The sequence below is a fragment of the Neltuma alba genome, unplaced genomic scaffold, assembly GCF_004799145.2.
Source record: "Neltuma alba isolate B1F8T4 unplaced genomic scaffold, ASM479914v2 tig00010592_pilon, whole genome shotgun sequence".
Classification (NCBI taxonomy): domain Eukaryota; kingdom Viridiplantae; phylum Streptophyta; class Magnoliopsida; order Fabales; family Fabaceae; genus Neltuma; species Neltuma alba.
Genome location: NW_021635455.1, coordinates 372576 through 389606, shown reverse-complemented (window position 1 = coordinate 389606; position 17031 = coordinate 372576). Strand labels below are relative to the sequence as shown.

At 35.7% G+C, this 17031-nt stretch overlaps 2 protein-coding genes across 2 annotated transcripts; both read right to left on the bottom strand.

The window, feature by feature from the left end:
- Positions 1-2227: 2227 nt before the first annotated feature.
- Positions 2228-11803, bottom strand: LOC114757367 (uncharacterized protein At5g65660). The gene is made up of 3 exons (XM_028946394.1): positions 11798-11803; positions 3002-3238; positions 2228-2891 (listed from the first exon to the last, which is right to left on the bottom strand). Exons 2-3 carry the CDS (start codon positions 3221-3223, stop codon positions 2754-2756), a joined length of 360 nt encoding a protein of 119 aa, XP_028802227.1. The 5' UTR covers positions 3224-3238; positions 11798-11803; the 3' UTR covers positions 2228-2753.
- Positions 5365-7464, bottom strand: LOC114757366 (transcription factor bHLH93-like). The gene is made up of 4 exons (XM_028946393.1): positions 6837-7464; positions 6512-6670; positions 6243-6410; positions 5365-6154 (listed from the first exon to the last, which is right to left on the bottom strand). The coding sequence occupies exons 1-4, from the start codon at positions 7419-7421 to the stop codon at positions 6068-6070; spliced, it is 999 nt and encodes a 332-aa protein (XP_028802226.1). The 5' UTR covers positions 7422-7464; the 3' UTR covers positions 5365-6067.
- Positions 11804-17031: the final 5228 nt, after the last annotated feature.

Sequence of the window (17031 nt, the reverse complement as noted above, 5' to 3'; positions counted from 1 at the left end):
ATTAAATCTCAAGGAAAAAAATTTATAAAATAAATCTTAAAAGTTGTTATTTTATACTCTAAAACTTATCATTATAGACTGCTTAAATTGTTATTAAAACTTTTTAGTAATTATTATTTTTATATTTGGAATTAGATTATAATTCTCCTTATAGAAATAGAACTATAGAAGGTCCAAGCAACGTGAGGCTGGGACTTGGTGGAATGATGAATTAAGAATAAAGTATAAAGGCACTTTGAATGGAAGAAACTGGTTGTGAATCATATGCATTTGAATAGTTGAGGAATGAAGAGGGGAGCATGCTGTTGGGCATTTATATGCATTGATTAGTAGTTTTCCTTTTGGTTGAGTATCAGACGCGGCACCTGAGATTCTGAGAAGAAAATTCTTAAATTCGCAGGGAAACACGGGCATCACTCACCAAATACTCCTCCGGTGTATTTTATAAGAGCCTAAGTAGTGTTATTTGAACATTTAATATATTTTTATTATTTTCATCCTTGCAGCTTGACATACTATTTTCCTTACATCCTTTCTTTCATTATTACTCTATTTTTCTCTTTTATTTACTTTATATAGATAATGATATACTTTAAAAAAAGTTCATTTCTTACCTATTTATTATTTTAAAATAATTTTAACTGTTTTCTTTGAGGGTTAATATAGTCTTTAATCCTTCGAGTGTACTCTCATTTTGGTCTTAGTTACTCAAATTTTAAACCATAGGTTTTAATCATTGAAGGGACAAAATGATTTAATTTTTTATTAAATTAAAGAGATCCCAATACTTATAGTTTGAAATCTGAGAGATCAAAACAAAAAAGAAAATAAACTCGAGGGACCAAAGTTTGTATTACCCTTTTCTTTAATTATATAATTTAGCTGTGAAACTCTTATAATTATATATGCATATAAAATTAGATTCCGTAATGCTGTGAAAATTGAACCAGACGTTTCTGTTGATACCCCCGGCGATGGGGGGTGTTCTCTAAGGCCCATGCACCGCCATGCGGCAACAATCTCTTCCTTTGTACGTGCGTATATACTATTTCTGATTTTTAATACAAGATCTTATTTAATTTTTATTTTAATCTTAATTATAAAATCTTAATATATTTTGTCTCTAATATTTATATTTTTTTAAGATAGTCATTCTAATAATGGTAGTTCTAGTCAACACACTTGATTAGCAATGATATTTTAGGAAATACATCTATTTATTACAAATAACTAACTTAACTTATTTTCTTAATATTTTTAAATTAGTTAACTAGCTCTTATAATTAGGATCGGAGGTAATATATTGTTTCTAGGTAAAATTGCAAATAAAGACTCCTGAATGTGTAAAATTGTGATTTGGGATCATGAATTGGGAAAATAGCAAATAAGGACTCGATTCTACTTTTGTAAATATGAAATGTAAGTGAAATGTCTGAAATGCCTCTAAGTTAAATTGTGATTTGGTCTACTGAAATTATCATTAACTAAAGTGAACTTGTCATTTCTTATAGTTAACTCGTCATTTAGCATATCCCCAGCCAGGTTGTAATTTGTTCTATTGAAATTGTCATTCCCTAAAATAAATTTGCATTTCTCATAAATAACTTGTTATTTGGTTGAGGGGCATTTCAGACATTTCATATTTGCAAAAGTGAGACCACTACCAGGTCTTTATTTGCTATTTTTCCAATTCAGATCCCAAATCACAATTTTACATATTTGGGGGTATTCATTTGCAATTTTTCCTTGTTTCTAATCATTATATTTATGGTTTCATGATTTATTAATTATTTTAACTCTTGACGCAAGGCCAGCGGCTTCTTTTGGCTCTTTCTTCGCAAGTAGGGTGTACGTAACCTAAATATTCAGTATTTATAGTGAATAACATGACTTCTATTTTCTTTTTCTTTTTTTATCATTTTCAATTTCTATTTATACCGTCCTGAAAGTTCGGTTAATGATTAAGATGATAAGTTCAGGTTTACAAGAAAGGGAAGGCCCACAAAAAGTTTGCCGTGGTCAAGATTTCACCAGCCCAGGACGCGTGGCGCGATTCTATCTGTATTGTCTCGCCATCGACCCCCAATCATCTGCGAGGCCTGTCCTCCTTATTTGTTTATTTTCGCTATATGTTCAATGCGGGACCAACCCTCAGCGTCGACATACGCCGTACGTAGCGGCGGAGGTTTTAGTTTCTCACCATTCCTATGATTTATAGTTGCATCTTGATTATAATTTGGTTCTTACTGATGTTTGAAATCTGGAATATAACAACAGTTAGACTGGCCTCGATCAATAGTGACTTGGAGTTCACAGGGCCAAAATGTCGAATACGAAGAACTAAAAGTGTGCTGTGCAATCCTAGAACCGATGATATAAAGCAAAAGAAAAGCAGATGCCAAAAGTTACACTGGGGCACCATCATATGCAAAGCACTAGATGATATCACAATAATTTAGATTAAAATAACAAATTGGACATAAATTAAAGAAAAACAAAAAATTTCGACTCCTGATCTTCAATTCTCGTGCTTCATTGCTGCGATCCCGTAGATTTTGCTCAGCTCCGTACACAACTATTAGAGTCTGGAAGAGCTGTTTGCGTTTGTTTGGCCAGATTATGGTTCTGAGCTTTCTGGTGAGATCCTAATATAGCTACCTTCATTTGTTTTGAGCAAGCCTACGTCGTGACAACTAATGAAACCCAGAAGCATAATCCTCAAACTCGAAGAATAATGGAAAAATCTCAAGCATTCAGGCGCCCTTTTGCACTTGAATTGTGATCTTTTCTTCCTTAGGAGGTTGACATGGACAGGCCAAGGCTATGAATTTTGGGACCTCATCTCCTGGCATCAACACCGGCAAGCTCTGGACCACCTCTTGTTTCGTCACCTGCCCATATCAAACCCAGATGAATTAACAAACAAAAATTCATCAGATTTCTCATCAAATGGCTCCTTAACGAGCATAAGTTCTGAGCAAGAGAGGCAGTAATTAATTACCACATAGGGAAGCTCCGGCTTGTGGGGAGGATGATAATAATAAGCTGAATCTGATCCGAGCACAGCGTTGAGAAACCCAGAACATGGAAGCAAAGCTCGAAACTTGTCCCACTGTAAACAACAACAAAGAAGTCCACACAGCAACAGCAACAAGGCGAAGAGAAGGCCCAAGCTCAGAGGGAACCCAACAGACACTCGACTAGCCGTGTCCTCTACCTCCATGTGTGTGGCTCCTTCCTCACACAAGGAAGGAAATGAGGAAACTTGGCTTTAAATGGTGGGTGGGGAGGTTGATGGGAGGGGTATCTACTGGTATGAGTGGACGGTGAAATATTTATTACCTGACGTTGACGTGAGTCAGTAGAAATGGTGTGGGTCATGGTACATCCTTTCTTTTGGTACGGAAGCCCCAAATTTAATTACACTTAGCATTTTTGCATCAATTCTAATCAGTGAGGCCTGCCGTCATCGCTACGTGCGTTGCGTTCTCTTGTGGGATTCTGGAATGTGCTGGACCAATCAATGATGCGCGACACAGGAGTTCCAATGGAATTCACAACATCATATGTATTCCCAAAAATCAGAAGGACGGTACTAGTATTTTACCTTCTCATTATTGCTTCAGACGTTTCTCATCATGATTTGGAAGCTACGGTTCAATGATTAGCGTGCGTGGCCGGCTATATACGTGAAATAAATTTTCCGGGGGGAAAAAAAACACGAAGCGGGAAGGAGATCCTGAAACGAAACCATGCATGTCACGGCAAAGCGTGTGGTTTACAATAATTCTGTCTTCATTGAATAGAATGTGACATGGGCTTCGTTATGGAATCACATAAATGTTTCTGTCTGAACTTATCAATAAGGTTTTAATCGAATTAGATTGAAGTCGACATCACGGACACTAGCACTCCTACGCGGAATGCACTATTGCTTCAAACCTGCCGTTGTTTATAATTAGCTTCCCAGATCGAAAGAACTCTGCCCTTCTCTTTCACTAAACTGGAGATTCTCTCTCTCTCTGTTTTTTTTTTTTTTAAACGAGCTGTGCCTTCCATTTATGCAACGCACAAAGTGTCACACTTCATGATAAAAGTTAAATGTGTTCATTTCTTTAAACAGAAATTCAAATTTTAATTTCTTACGTTGTAAAGAATTAGTCATTCTGTTAGATCTAACTCTCTTGATGGCCGATGCAATGATTGTAAAGTTTAAAGCTACAACCTAGTGGTAGGGAGGACGTGAAATTACAGTCTGGTCCCTAGCTGGGCCTGGACAGATCAGCCTTGGCCCATGTACAAAGGATGGGCCTCAAAAACACTGTTTCATGAGTCCTGCCTATTGGGTCACCTCGAAGTAGAAGAAACAAAATCACAAAATGTTCAAGCCACAGTGGTCTGTGGTGCGCGCATGTATAGAAAGCTGTGAGATTAATGATTGAATCATCGCTAACGTCGCAAAAATCTAATCTCAAATCAGAATAATACCATCCCAATTATACTTGTTTGCTGTGTTTGCATAATGGAGATGAGATGACTGGGCATCTTTAGAGTGAAAGCCCTAGCCTTCTTCCCTGTGCTGCGAGCTTGAAGTGACGCTATCTTTAGCATTCGATATTTCTAAAAAGCAGTGAGGCCAATTCTTTGGTTGTATCTTAAAGATTCTCACCAATTATTTTAGCAAAGTGAGGACGGGGTGACTCACGATTTCAACTGATTGCTGTCTTTAGAGGCAAATTCCAACAAAAGCAAGGGTCGATAAGATCATGATTTAACAACCAGGAGAAAAGGGGATAAGAATATCATTGTCCCCCCAGTCTCTATGTTTTCTTTTCTTGTTTCTCTTTATTATTCTACCAAGCAATGACTGCCACCTAGGTGGCTGGAACTTGGAAGCTTCACGTTTCTTTGTTACAGAATGTGAAACTGAAAACCGGATTACGTATGAAACAAAAAGACATCGTTTTCACTTCAGTTAATATTAGTTTTCGAGTCACACATTGGACCTATGGCTGTTAGTGCCGACCAATGTTGACTCCAGTCGTCCGGTGAGACTATTCGAGGCCTTTTCACGGTGGATTTTAGTTGGGAAATTAATTGCACCTGGCTTTGTGAATAGTGCAGTCTTGTGTAAATCTTATGTCGATTTCTTTTTAACCCCACATTCTAGTTAATCACTGTGTGTGATTTTAGAAAGAGAAGCCCATTAATCATTTTTGCCTATGTACTTAATTTTGTCGCACAGAGTAAAACTGCAGTTGAAAAGGTAAATTTCAATTAAAAAAATGTTAAAGTTCAACTTTTTCAAATGGTTAGCTTTATCATTTACTCGATAAGATGGAGTGGAGGGGGAAAACTTGAGAAAGCCAGTTAAAAAGGAGTTATTTGAGAGTACAATCAAAATAACTGACCAAATGAAGTTGTAGATATTGGCATGCTAGACCTGCTTTGTCGCATCATTCAGCAGTGTGAAAACTAAAAAAGGAAACGTCTTTATAGTTTATACATAAAAGTTACACACACACACACAAAAAAAACAAACTGAGGTGGAAAGGAACAGACTAAAAAAGATTGAACTTTACCCTCTCGTTGTGTCTTGCATTTTTGTCCTTCTTTATACAGAGTCCTACTGGACCTGATACAGCTGAACAACCGAATCAAGGGATTCTCGGGAACAATAACTGCATTATATTCTCTCATTGTCAAATATTTTCATGTACATGCGTGAGCATATTTCATTGAGATATGTGAACGTGCGTGGTAGAGGAATTAAAACTTTCTAAGACGTCTTTGAAAGTCTTGTCCTTGGAATTCGTTGAAATTTGCCAGAGAATGGAATGCGCAGGGTCCATCACATTAATTACAGTAGTTTGATCAAAATGTCCCTTGGGAGGCATTTGAGGGGATTAATAGAGTTATGTCCCTTTGAAGGAAATGCTACACTCTCCTGCTCAAGAAATCACTTTTATTTCCATGGATCGAGGGAGAAAATTGGAACTTTCACTTGTGCTTTAAATAAACGGTCTTCATATATAAAAGTGCGTTTCCTCGCTTCCCTTCTTGCACGCTACAAGCATCTTCCCCCATACCCTGCGCTCCTAAATAGTGCTTGCTTTATATCTTCACAACTCAGTACTCTCCTCTGCTCCATTTCCTGTTCCACGTCAAATATGATAATAACATTAGCACATGATATGGATAAAAATTATAATATAGATGCAGAGACTTCGGCAGGAATGTACATCTGAGCAAGAAGCCTGCACAGTGAAATCATTGAAACAACTTATAACACACTGTTCAATCTCAAGACCAAATGCTTCCAAAGTGTTCATTGTAGATTGCAACAATCCTGGCTTTCCTGCACAGCAAATTTCAATCTGTGTATCCTCATTCTTCCTCTTCACTTCAAACTGCACACAAGAAAAAGAAAATGCATATGTTGAACTTGAAGCAATCACAATTGGTCAAACTATCTTGGTGGGTAACACTAGAAGAGTAAGTTGATATATACCTTGGGTGTATTTCTCACCAAGATTTCATTTTGCTTTTCATCCTTCAAAATGCCTCCGATGTTTGAATCCACCTCCAATTCTTGTTGCAATTTGTTAATCTTCTCCAAGAGTTCTTTCATGTAATCTATAGTGTCTCCAAGGATAGATGTTCTGTCCATCTGCAATGGGCATTGAACAACCAAATTAGCTCTGCCTAACTAAATTTAACATCTCAGAAAACCAAATTGCTAATTTGCTCTCCAATGGACTGTTAATGCATAACGAAATCTAACATCTCAGGAAACCAAATTGCTAATTTGGTGTCCAAGGATTGTTAATGCATACCTTGCTTATCTTGGGGACGATTGACCTCAGCATTGAAAGGCGATCGTTCAACCTCTTTCTCCTTCTCCTCTCAGCCATTAAATTCTTGGAGGGTTGGCCCTGAAGCCTCTTTGCTCGATTCTTTCTTTCCAAAGACGCATCGCCCATGTTGAAAATTGGCATTTCTGGGGAGTGGCTTGGCTCTATCTTGCATGGGGTTTGCAGGTCCAAACTCTGAAGTTCATCCCCAAGCAAACCCGGATCCTCCAAATCTTCCATCATGGACAATCGATAATCTTCTTGACCCATAATTGGAGTATCAAGAACGTTATAGGATGAAGAAGATGAATCAACATTCTGGGGAACAGAGAATTCATCAAGTAAGGAACTGTAGATTTCATTGAAGGCGAAGTTGTTGTTGTGGTAACTCTGAGGAATTTCTTGACAGGAAGAGTTTGGAAGAAAAGGTAGAGAGTTTTGATTAAAACAATCAAAACCCCAGCCATTAGAGAAGAACTGGTTTGATTCTGATGGGATGGTGTCCAATGTTTCCCTTCTCACAGCCAGTAATTCTTCCAAAAAATGATCATGTTCACAGAGTTCCATTTTTTTTTCCTCTTTCTCTTTCTTTGTAAAGTGAATGCTAAAGCTTAAGGAAACACCTTGAGATCAAGTGGTACTACCAAGTTGGAGAATTTATAGGGAGCACAGGGTGAAGCTTCTGGCAAATTGATTATTTATATGAATTGAATTAGCGAAGTATTAATTATGTTTTATCAAAAAAAGTATTAATCATGTTGTATCCAGTAGTACCTATAGCCTAAGACTGAAATGGAATCTGCTTTTCATCCCCCCTCTCTCTCTTCAGATATCTTTTTCACCGAAATCTCTGCAATCAAAAGGGAACTAAATATTTAATTGGCTTACTAGGAAGAAAACTTTGACCCTCACCCTTGTCTGCTACCAAAAAGGATGGAGTTACTCATCAAAAACCCTGCCAGGTTCTTTGCATGTTAAAGCTTCTGTAAAATATATTGTTAAGGAACAGAAGATTAAATTTGAGCTGGGTCCCACCCCTATGTACCTCCAAAATTTGGCTTAGCTCACAAATTCAAATGAGTTGGTGATCTCTTTTGTTGTTTCTAGCACTATCTCTCCATTCCAACATACTTTATACAATATTGTGCATGCTTGTCATATTAAAAAAAGGTAGTCTATCTATTTTACATTCATCTTCTTGGAGACATTTTGATCTATCAAAGCTCCAATTATATAATATAACCTCCATTTGCAGCTTCTCACTCCACCTGGCAACTTGTAGTTGTAGAAGACACCGTACATACGAAGACGAATTTACAACCAAACTACACGTGAAATGGATAATTTCGGGCTTGTGTTTATGGTTATATCAGTTAACAATGTTCGAATATGCAACACCCATTGATGCCTAACTTGCCCTTTTGGTTCGTTTCTGATCTTCAACTACGGGACTGTCCCTATTTGTTATAGGGGTTTTCTAGTCTTTTGACCCCGTTTCATGTCTTAGTCGATCACACCACACTAATTAATGAGATCATAAAACTAGCTAGTGATTAGAATCGTTGCTGTTGTTGTTATCGCCGTTGTAATTAACAAAAGTGGTTTTTCTGTTTAGGTCGTAAAAACTAAAGCACAAGCACAGAGACAAGGCTCACCCACACGTTTGACTTAGCAGCTTTCCTATGTACATAAGCCTAAACGTACACTACGTAAGAGTTAATGATGCTACGCTTTAGATACGGTCATGTATCCTTACGTGGAAACGTATATAGAGAAGACTGTGTATAGGACCCGTGAAGTTGTGCACAGCTGCTTGTGAATTGGGCATCATTATCATGTATATAATACTCCTCCAGTCCTTAATATAGGACCCAATTCTTAAGTTGGTTTTGGTTCTAAATATAGGACCCATTTCTCATATTTATTAATTTTCTCTAAATTATCCTTATGAATACTCCCTCAACCATAATCAAGTAGAAGGAGGAGAGGGGGTATTAAGAAAGATGATTATGGTATTTTAGAAAAAATGTGTCACTTTTCTTATAATTAACTAACTTACCTAACTTCCTTAATCTAATCAAATTAGTTAAATGGGTCTTATATTAAAGACCGGAGGAGTATATACGAGGCATTGTATATATATGAGCTTGATTCTTTCACAGGGATGAAGAAATAAAGTAATTGCCAGGATGTGCTTAAGATCCTTGAAGAAGTAGATTACTCGATATAATATCACTCTCTGGCTTTGAGAGCAGTGAAAAATAAAAATTATGAAAATGCAAGTCACGGGAAAAGGAAAAGGAACATGGGGCCAAAGTGTCTTATTTTCTCGAGTTATGATCATCCCGTGTGAAGAATAATCTGGCGAGGTCACATGCTATTAACTTCTAATTACCCAAAAAAAAAAAACAAAAACACAAGAAGGCCAATGATTTACGAAGTAATGAATGCCTTTTAACTAACACGTGTGAGTAAAGTCAGTGTATTAATTAACCTGGTTTAGTATATGAAATTATGAATCATGGCAAGCCTCTATCATACTAAATGATAAATGATAATTGCTCGCCATATATCCACGAAATTTTACTATTAGCTTTATGTAATTTTACGTGCACGTAATTAGAATTTATTAATTGCATTGTGCTCTTAACTAGTAGCTACAATCATCTTGATCAGGCAGGCTTGTTCCTTTTTTTGGTTAGGTCATAGGTGACACGAACGAACTTAATTAAAGTGACTAAAATATTTTCCTTCTAGTATTATGGATCGATCAAAGTCAACTCAGCAACCACGTGAACAGAGGTGGTGCCCATTTTCATAATGTTACTGTGGAATCAACCTGCTTTCAAAACGTGGAATTTGAGCAGTGGATGTGAACGATAATGAGTGATATACAATTTACACAGTTCTTTTCCCCTTATTTGGGGCCAATGTTGATAATGGGTTTTAACTGAAGGGGGGGGGGGAATTAACTTTGTACATCTCTAAGATGGTTACTTTAAATTTTTTAATAAATAAGTTTTTGTTTTTACAATCCGACGGATGTAAATTATTTTATATGCAGAAAAAAAAGCAGGATATGCATGACTGTTTTTGTGGATCGATATCGTTATTACTAAAACTTGAAAGGTTGATGTGAACAACAACCAGAAAAAAGAATCAGCAAATAATTAAACAAAACGGGGTAGGTAATTAAGGCTCGTTCTATTGTTAGCTAGGCCTTCAACTTTGAATTTTCCACTAATCTTATGACTTCTCTACCTTAGCTTAATGGGAAATTCGCCAATTAACCAGAGGCTGTTCTACTTATCAAAATGATTAAACACCAAGTCAATCATTCGCTTCACCAGATTTTTCAAAAAGTTTTGGAATGATGGTGTCTGGCCTTTCGCAAACCTTCTGATGCAAGAATGACTTGCTCGGAAAGTTCTTCTATTACTTGTGAAAGCTAATTATAATTAAAAATGTCATCGAAAATAATTGATCTCTAGTTATTCCAAAGGCAAAAATGCATGCTGATGTAACCAATAAACAGTAATAATAATGTCACAAAAAATAACGTGAATAATAATTCATCATGAGCAAGGTCCGAGGTATGTTCTGGGATCACAATTCACTGCGACATGAATTCGGCTTTGAAGTTGTGAAGTACCTCACGTTACTATTAAGACAATATTAAATGGCTCCTCCACGCGGAATAATTAGATCGCGGAGTCCACCTAGTACGTATAACTTAGTGACTGTAAATAGCTAGCCAGAACGACTTATTTTTTTTAATAAATATATAGATATATCGAGACTAGTAAAAACGTAAATGTAAAAAAATATATTTTAGACACACTATTTCTTCGTACAATTTTTATTCACTTCTATATATAATTGCATGCACGAATGTTGGATTTGTACGCATCAATGAACCGAGTGGAAGCGAGCTGAACTATCTCATGCCACTTACATATCTAATCAACACTCCCTTAATTTGTCGTACTGCTGTTATGATGATTAGAAATTTATACATATCACCGACAAGTTGTTAGTTGATATGATAAGCAATTTTATCTTGTAAATAAGAAAACATAAGTTTAAATATAAAAAAAAAACACACTTGTCGAGAAGATTTTAATCTTAACGCTGTGGTATGATTAAAAATGTATACATATTATATGATGAGCTTAATTATGCCCTGTACAAGATTTTCATTAGCTTTGGCCATTCTTATAATTTCTATTAATGCCCACGGACAGTGCGTATATATATACACTGTGACTGTATATATGCTCTGTCGCGTATAAAATACAACGTGACAAAAAGAAAACTTTTGAGATTAACATAAAATATACGGGCTGCGCTGTAAAAAATAAATAAATAAAGAGAAACTGATAGTAACGGCCTGAACAGTAGCGAGTAATATTGCGTTATGATGATGTTTGCAGTTGGACCCAGCCAATGTTCAGACCTAACAGCAGGAAGAGTCCTTTTGGTAGAGGAGAGGCAATGGGCAGCGTCAAGTTTGATGACAGATCTTAATGCCTTTTCATAAATGAGAAAGCAATCACAAAATGAGAGAGGGAGGTAGAAGACAAAGTAAAATGAGCAGAAGAGGGCACGAGGAGCACAGAGTCAAATGCTATGTGGCTGAAAAGGAATGGCATTGGCAGTATATAAATTGGTGGGAGAGCGGTATCATAAAACCGCGGCAGTTTCCTCCCACGTCCCCGACACCAATTAGTGGTATTCTCAAAACCACATCTTCATGCTTCTTTCTCTTCAAATCAAGTTAATCTCATACCAGTTTTCACAGCCCACAATATCTCATTTTTGGAATTCTGCTCTTTCCACCAAAACCACCAACTCTCCTCCTCTCCTTCCTTTGTCAGCTAGCGTTTTGTTTGTTACTCCCCACTGATATATTTATATGTACTGGTATATATCATCTGAACCACTTTGTTGATGTTGAAGGGTAGCTATATGTATATAGGTAGGTCGTCGTTTTGCATAATTTGTCGATAGGTTCGACTTGTGTACGTGTGGTTGCCTGGGTATACACATACATTACCCTCTGCATATGCAATAAGATGAAACATGTGAGAGACTGAGACTGGGCCGTATATTTTATTAAAAGAAATAACTTCTTTTCTCTATATGGGAGCACTGGCCTGTGAGGTAATAATACGTGCAGTGAGTACTGTAGGTAATGGAGAGAAAAAAGAAGAATGAGAGAAAGTGAGAGGGGGTCACGAGTGAGATATATATGTGTGTATATATTATATGGGTGAAAGGAAGAGGAGAAAAAGATGGAGAAGGAGCAACCAAACCCCACCAAAATGCACATAATTAAATGCTTGTGGTTGTTTGGATTGGATCATGAAAAGCCGTGCAGGCGTAGTGTGGTTGTGTTACAATATAATCCTACAAGGCTCCACTTTCTGCTTCGTTATATATTTGAATACTCAGCCAAATTAAGCCTACGTGCTCCAACCCTCTTCTTGTCGCTTACAAACTTGAGCTAATCACAGCACCACAACGTCATATTAGTAGCTATTTTATATTTTGCTGGTAAGGGTTCCAAGTTTTGGGAGATATTATGCTCTTCATCACTGTATTTAGGGATGATTATTATTGGTGCGGGTCTTTTTTTTTTGGGTCAGAAAAAGTATAATTTGGTGCGTGTCTAACTGATAAATAATAATCAAGGAACGCAATGTCATCTATGCTTGGTACAACTCATGAAAAGTTGACCCATAACATAACTCCAAATTACATACAAGGGAATTATCGCGAATTCTAGTTTCTCACATTGACGGGGTATTGGTCTTTACAAGATATTTTTGTGATCAAATTAGTGATGTTTCAGAATGCACCCTAACAACATTAAGAAAGCACTGTTTTAGTCCTGAGTTGCAAGCAAATGCATGAACGGTTAAAATTCTCCTAACATGGGGCGTTTTTATTAAAAAAAAAATGGTACTAGTATATTTTGAAGGGGCTAGATTTACGTGTGGATAACAACTTAATATTGGAGAGTATTCTTCTTGGCCTTGTTCGTCGTGCTTTGGTGATATTAAACCTTGTGAGTATGCAGCTTAGGCATCGCTATCAATGGAGGCAGACTAATGTTGACATGTGCATTGTATCATTCACCTTCTTTTGCTTTTCACTTTAATTTATTACTCCATCCAGTCCACATATATCATTGAAGTGGCAGCAAATTCATGCAATTAATAATTATCGTGGAATTAATTAATCAGCATTTAATGACATCCAACTTGTAATTATCTGATCATTTTAAATAGCATTAATTAAATTCATGCATGTACGCCCACCCTCTATATTGTGTGATGTGTCCCACTTGTCCTTTGATTGTTTAGATAGGAAAAAGAATCCAATGGGCGGAAATGGATGGATTAATTAAATGTAGTTATTCGTTTCCGTAGAAATACAATTGTTAATTTCGGCAAAAGGAAAAAAAAGAAGAAGAAATAAAATGGCAAAAAAAATCAAGAAATATATTTAATAGGTGTTTCTATCTTTTTGTTTTGTTTTTAAAAAATTTAGGTGAGTTGAGTTTCTAGAACTCATCAAGTGAAGGTGTGTCTCCAGACATAGAAAATACTTATAGAGGTATTTAAAGATTGTTTATCAACAAAATTCTTACACTGATAACAAGATTTAATCTCATAATCTTGTAGTTCTGGTGTGCCGAATTCAACAATCACCTAATAATATAAAGAACTTGCTATACTAAAATGACTTTATAACGTTAGAAGTGTACAAAAACAAGCACCCTGTTTTTGTAGATATGGAGTATATACAGATAATTATCTTAAAGAAATCACCGCCAAAAAGACCATATATATTATAGCGTAATTATATTGTCTTGATTTATCAATTTTAAATTTTATCCACCATACACGATTTTAATTTTAAATTTAAAACAAAAAGCAACATCTCTATGCTGCATCGATCGGTAATTAATTGCCTGATCTGTATGTCAACGAGTTAGACTTTCTGAGATTGTAGCAGAGTCTGAAAACTATAATAATCTATATATATATATATATAGGTTTTGAATTATGCAATATGCATTATGGATCTGTTGGCAAAATATATATATATATATATATATATATGCATTATGGATCTGTGATCTAAGGCGTCTAATTATGCACCCATCTCGAGTTTATTCCGATATATGACTGATGAGTTATAAAAAAAGGGAATTTTATTCTCTTTCTTCTGGTTCGATCAAAATTAATTTCAGTTGCTCAACGAAGAATATATAACTCCAAAAATATATACGGACACTCACACACACATAATAATTTGTGTGTGTGTGTGTTTTGCCTTCTCTATAACTTCATAGTTCATACAGAAGATTTTCTAAATCCATTATTGGCTCCTTTACCGAGCACGGTCGAGTAAATATGACACGAAATTTCAATGCTCTCCACTTTCTACTATTCCTCTCTATTTCCAGGTTTTCATTTTTCAATATTTCATCCCATCCCTTTTTTTTTTTTTTTTTGAGGTTGATGCGAGCGTTGTTGGTGAGTCATTCTGAGAAAATTCTTTTCAATCAACTTGCTGCTGATGGAATATGTGTAGTTACTTTGTACAATTATGCGTTGCCTGGGAATCAAATAAACTATACCCTAGATTTCTGGCTTCGAAATTGGAAGTCCTGCTTTTTAGTTCGATGTAGATTTTATTTCAGTAGGTTACGACCCAATCGTATCTTTTCATGAGATTCTCATGAAAACCGATCGATCCTATATAAATAAGTGTTATCTAAATGTATATCAACGATTAGGCATCACTTGTCTACCTTCTTAATTATGAGTTGTGATCTTTTTCCATGGTTTCAGAGTATATATGTTTGATGTTGACCCAAAAAAAAAAAAGAGCATATATACGTTTGATGCCAGTTTTGAACGGCCCTTTAATTTGTAGGGTGGTAGCACTACAGTGTAATCTAACCTTTGTCTTTTTAGGGATAGTAGATATAAAAATATACGCACAAAATTATTAAGTATATTGTTGCATCAACCACTGATCATTCAATTTCAAAGAAATTAATTATTTAAACCATACGCACCTATATGAAAGAAGGAGATAAGCTCTTATACATATATATACATATATATCCGCATATATATATTTTAATACACAAACATATTACGTCTACGCTGTTACGCTTTCCCCATGTTCTTAGAACAAACAAATTAAGATCTAGGAACCAGTCACTTACGTCCAAATACCTACTTTCTACATTTGAAAATGTTATTGTCCTGCTTGTATATGAATAGTTTGCAAATAATTAAAATATACCAATAATACGAAGAGCACGAAGTAGCTAGCAACTAAGATTCTGCATTAAGATAGTTCAATATGCTATGATAAAATCTAGAATCCTCATCATATCCTCCCCAGAAGGGAATTACAACTGGCTTACACATGATTGGGACCAAAAAATAGGGAAAAAAAACAAACATGGAATTTGATAATTAAATTTCAGTTAAACTAAGGCAACACCCAACTAGCGACTCATTGATTTGTCCTTTTTCGCTAGAAGCATGTTAGTTTAAGTCTGCATTGATCAAAACTAATTTTTAGTCAAATTTATGTGGGGGCACACTCTGAAAAACAAACCCAGGGAAATCAATCGAGATTTTTGATTTGGACTAAGAATCCAATTCTCCAGGTAATCATTTATAAACAAATTAAATTATCTAATCCAACTTGTTTGTTTCTCTTGGACCAAATTTTGTGGCTGCCAACTGATCGTTTTATTTTGTCATTAATTATAGGCAATTTCAGCTATGGCTAGCTACGTACCTTCCTTGCTTGCCGAGTTTTCCAAACTATGCCTATATTACATATTATCATTAATTAAACCACACTATATATAGTTATAATTAGCTGTCCGAGTTAAATTCAACATTAATTTAGGTTGTTTTCACATTTAACTTGACACATAGTTTCATTGACCAACTCGCATATATATAGTTGAGTGATGAGAAACGTAAAAGATACTGTCATATATCAGGTTGGCTATTTGTCAACCAGTTCCAGAATTTTGAAACGTTTGCAGAAACGACAAATTTTGGGCAAGCGAGCAAGCCGAAATGGACCGCCAAATAAATTTCTTCGGTGTGAACATATATATTATTTCTCATTATGTTCAATTTATACTCCTTGTGATTTTATTCTCGAAAAGATATTATCGTATTATTGTATGTTCTGTTTGGGGAAAGTGAGGGTTCTTGTGGGTGTTATAGAATTAAGGCGTGAGATGAGATGTTTTGTGATATGAGTCGTTTTGTTTGAGGAAAGAGTTGAGAATAATGAATAGTACGCAGTACATATATACGATATGAATTTAATTTAATTTTGTTTGGCATATTTTAGATGTGCGTGCAAATGATAATCCAGCTGGATGGTCATTAAAAACGAACTTTAGAGAATCATTAGCGTGGACTTTAAAATATTCCAAGCCAAATTAAAAGCACGCATTATTCATTTTGCACTACGTATTAGTGATTATCACCACTCAATCTTCTACTAATGACATATCCACCCATAAAAGAAAAAATCTTGAATTTATTATCAATTTCATCCTGAATTTATCCTGATCCTATTGAGGTTAACTCGATAATTCCTGACTATAATTGGGCAATCTCTTACAGGTATTAATATTGCACGTTTTAATAATTAAACTGGTTGAAAAATATAAATCTCCCTTTCTGATCTCCAACGCTCACGTACAGATATCTATTAATGTCATAAAAGATTCGATAAAATTTTATGTTGGCTATCGAAAGCCTAACACAACCCTCTTCTTTTATCCAGACTCGCGTACAGATATCTGTGTTTAAAAATTGGAAGGACCTTCATCTGTGTGCAAAAGTCATGGAAAGACACATCTAATTTCATAATATGGTGGTTATATGAAAAATTATTGGCATACTTGTGTAATATGTGCCTGTAGAGACTAGCTTGAGAGGGCGGGTAATGCACAAACAATGAATACAGCTAAGTATGGAAGAGCTAATAAAGGTCAGGTTGGTTAGATTGGGTTTAGCGTTCGATGGACATTGTCCATAAAACAAAAAAGTCAGTCCACTTATTAAGGATTCGACTCAGGGGTGAGTTTCGAATCTTAATCGGTAAACAATCC

Bases quoted from the DNA above. Each gene is read 5' to 3' on its own strand.
- LOC114757367 (XM_028946394.1), bottom strand. From the start codon at position 3,223: ATGGAGGTAGAGGACACGGCTAGTCGAGTGTCTGTTGGGTTCCCTCTG. The intron at 2,892-3,001 runs GTAATTAATTAC...TGATATGGGCAG, and splicing joins AGCCGGAGCTTCCCTATGTG to GTGACGAAACAAGAGGTGGT.
- LOC114757366 (XM_028946393.1), bottom strand. From the start codon at position 7,421: ATGGAACTCTGTGAACATGATCATTTTTTGGAAGAATTACTGGCTGTG. The intron at 6,671-6,836 runs GTATGCATTAAC...TGCCCATTGCAG, and splicing joins TCGTCCCCAAGATAAGCAAG to ATGGACAGAACATCTATCCT. The intron at 6,411-6,511 runs GTATATATCAAC...TCTTGTGTGCAG, and splicing joins TGGTGAGAAATACACCCAAG to TTTGAAGTGAAGAGGAAGAA.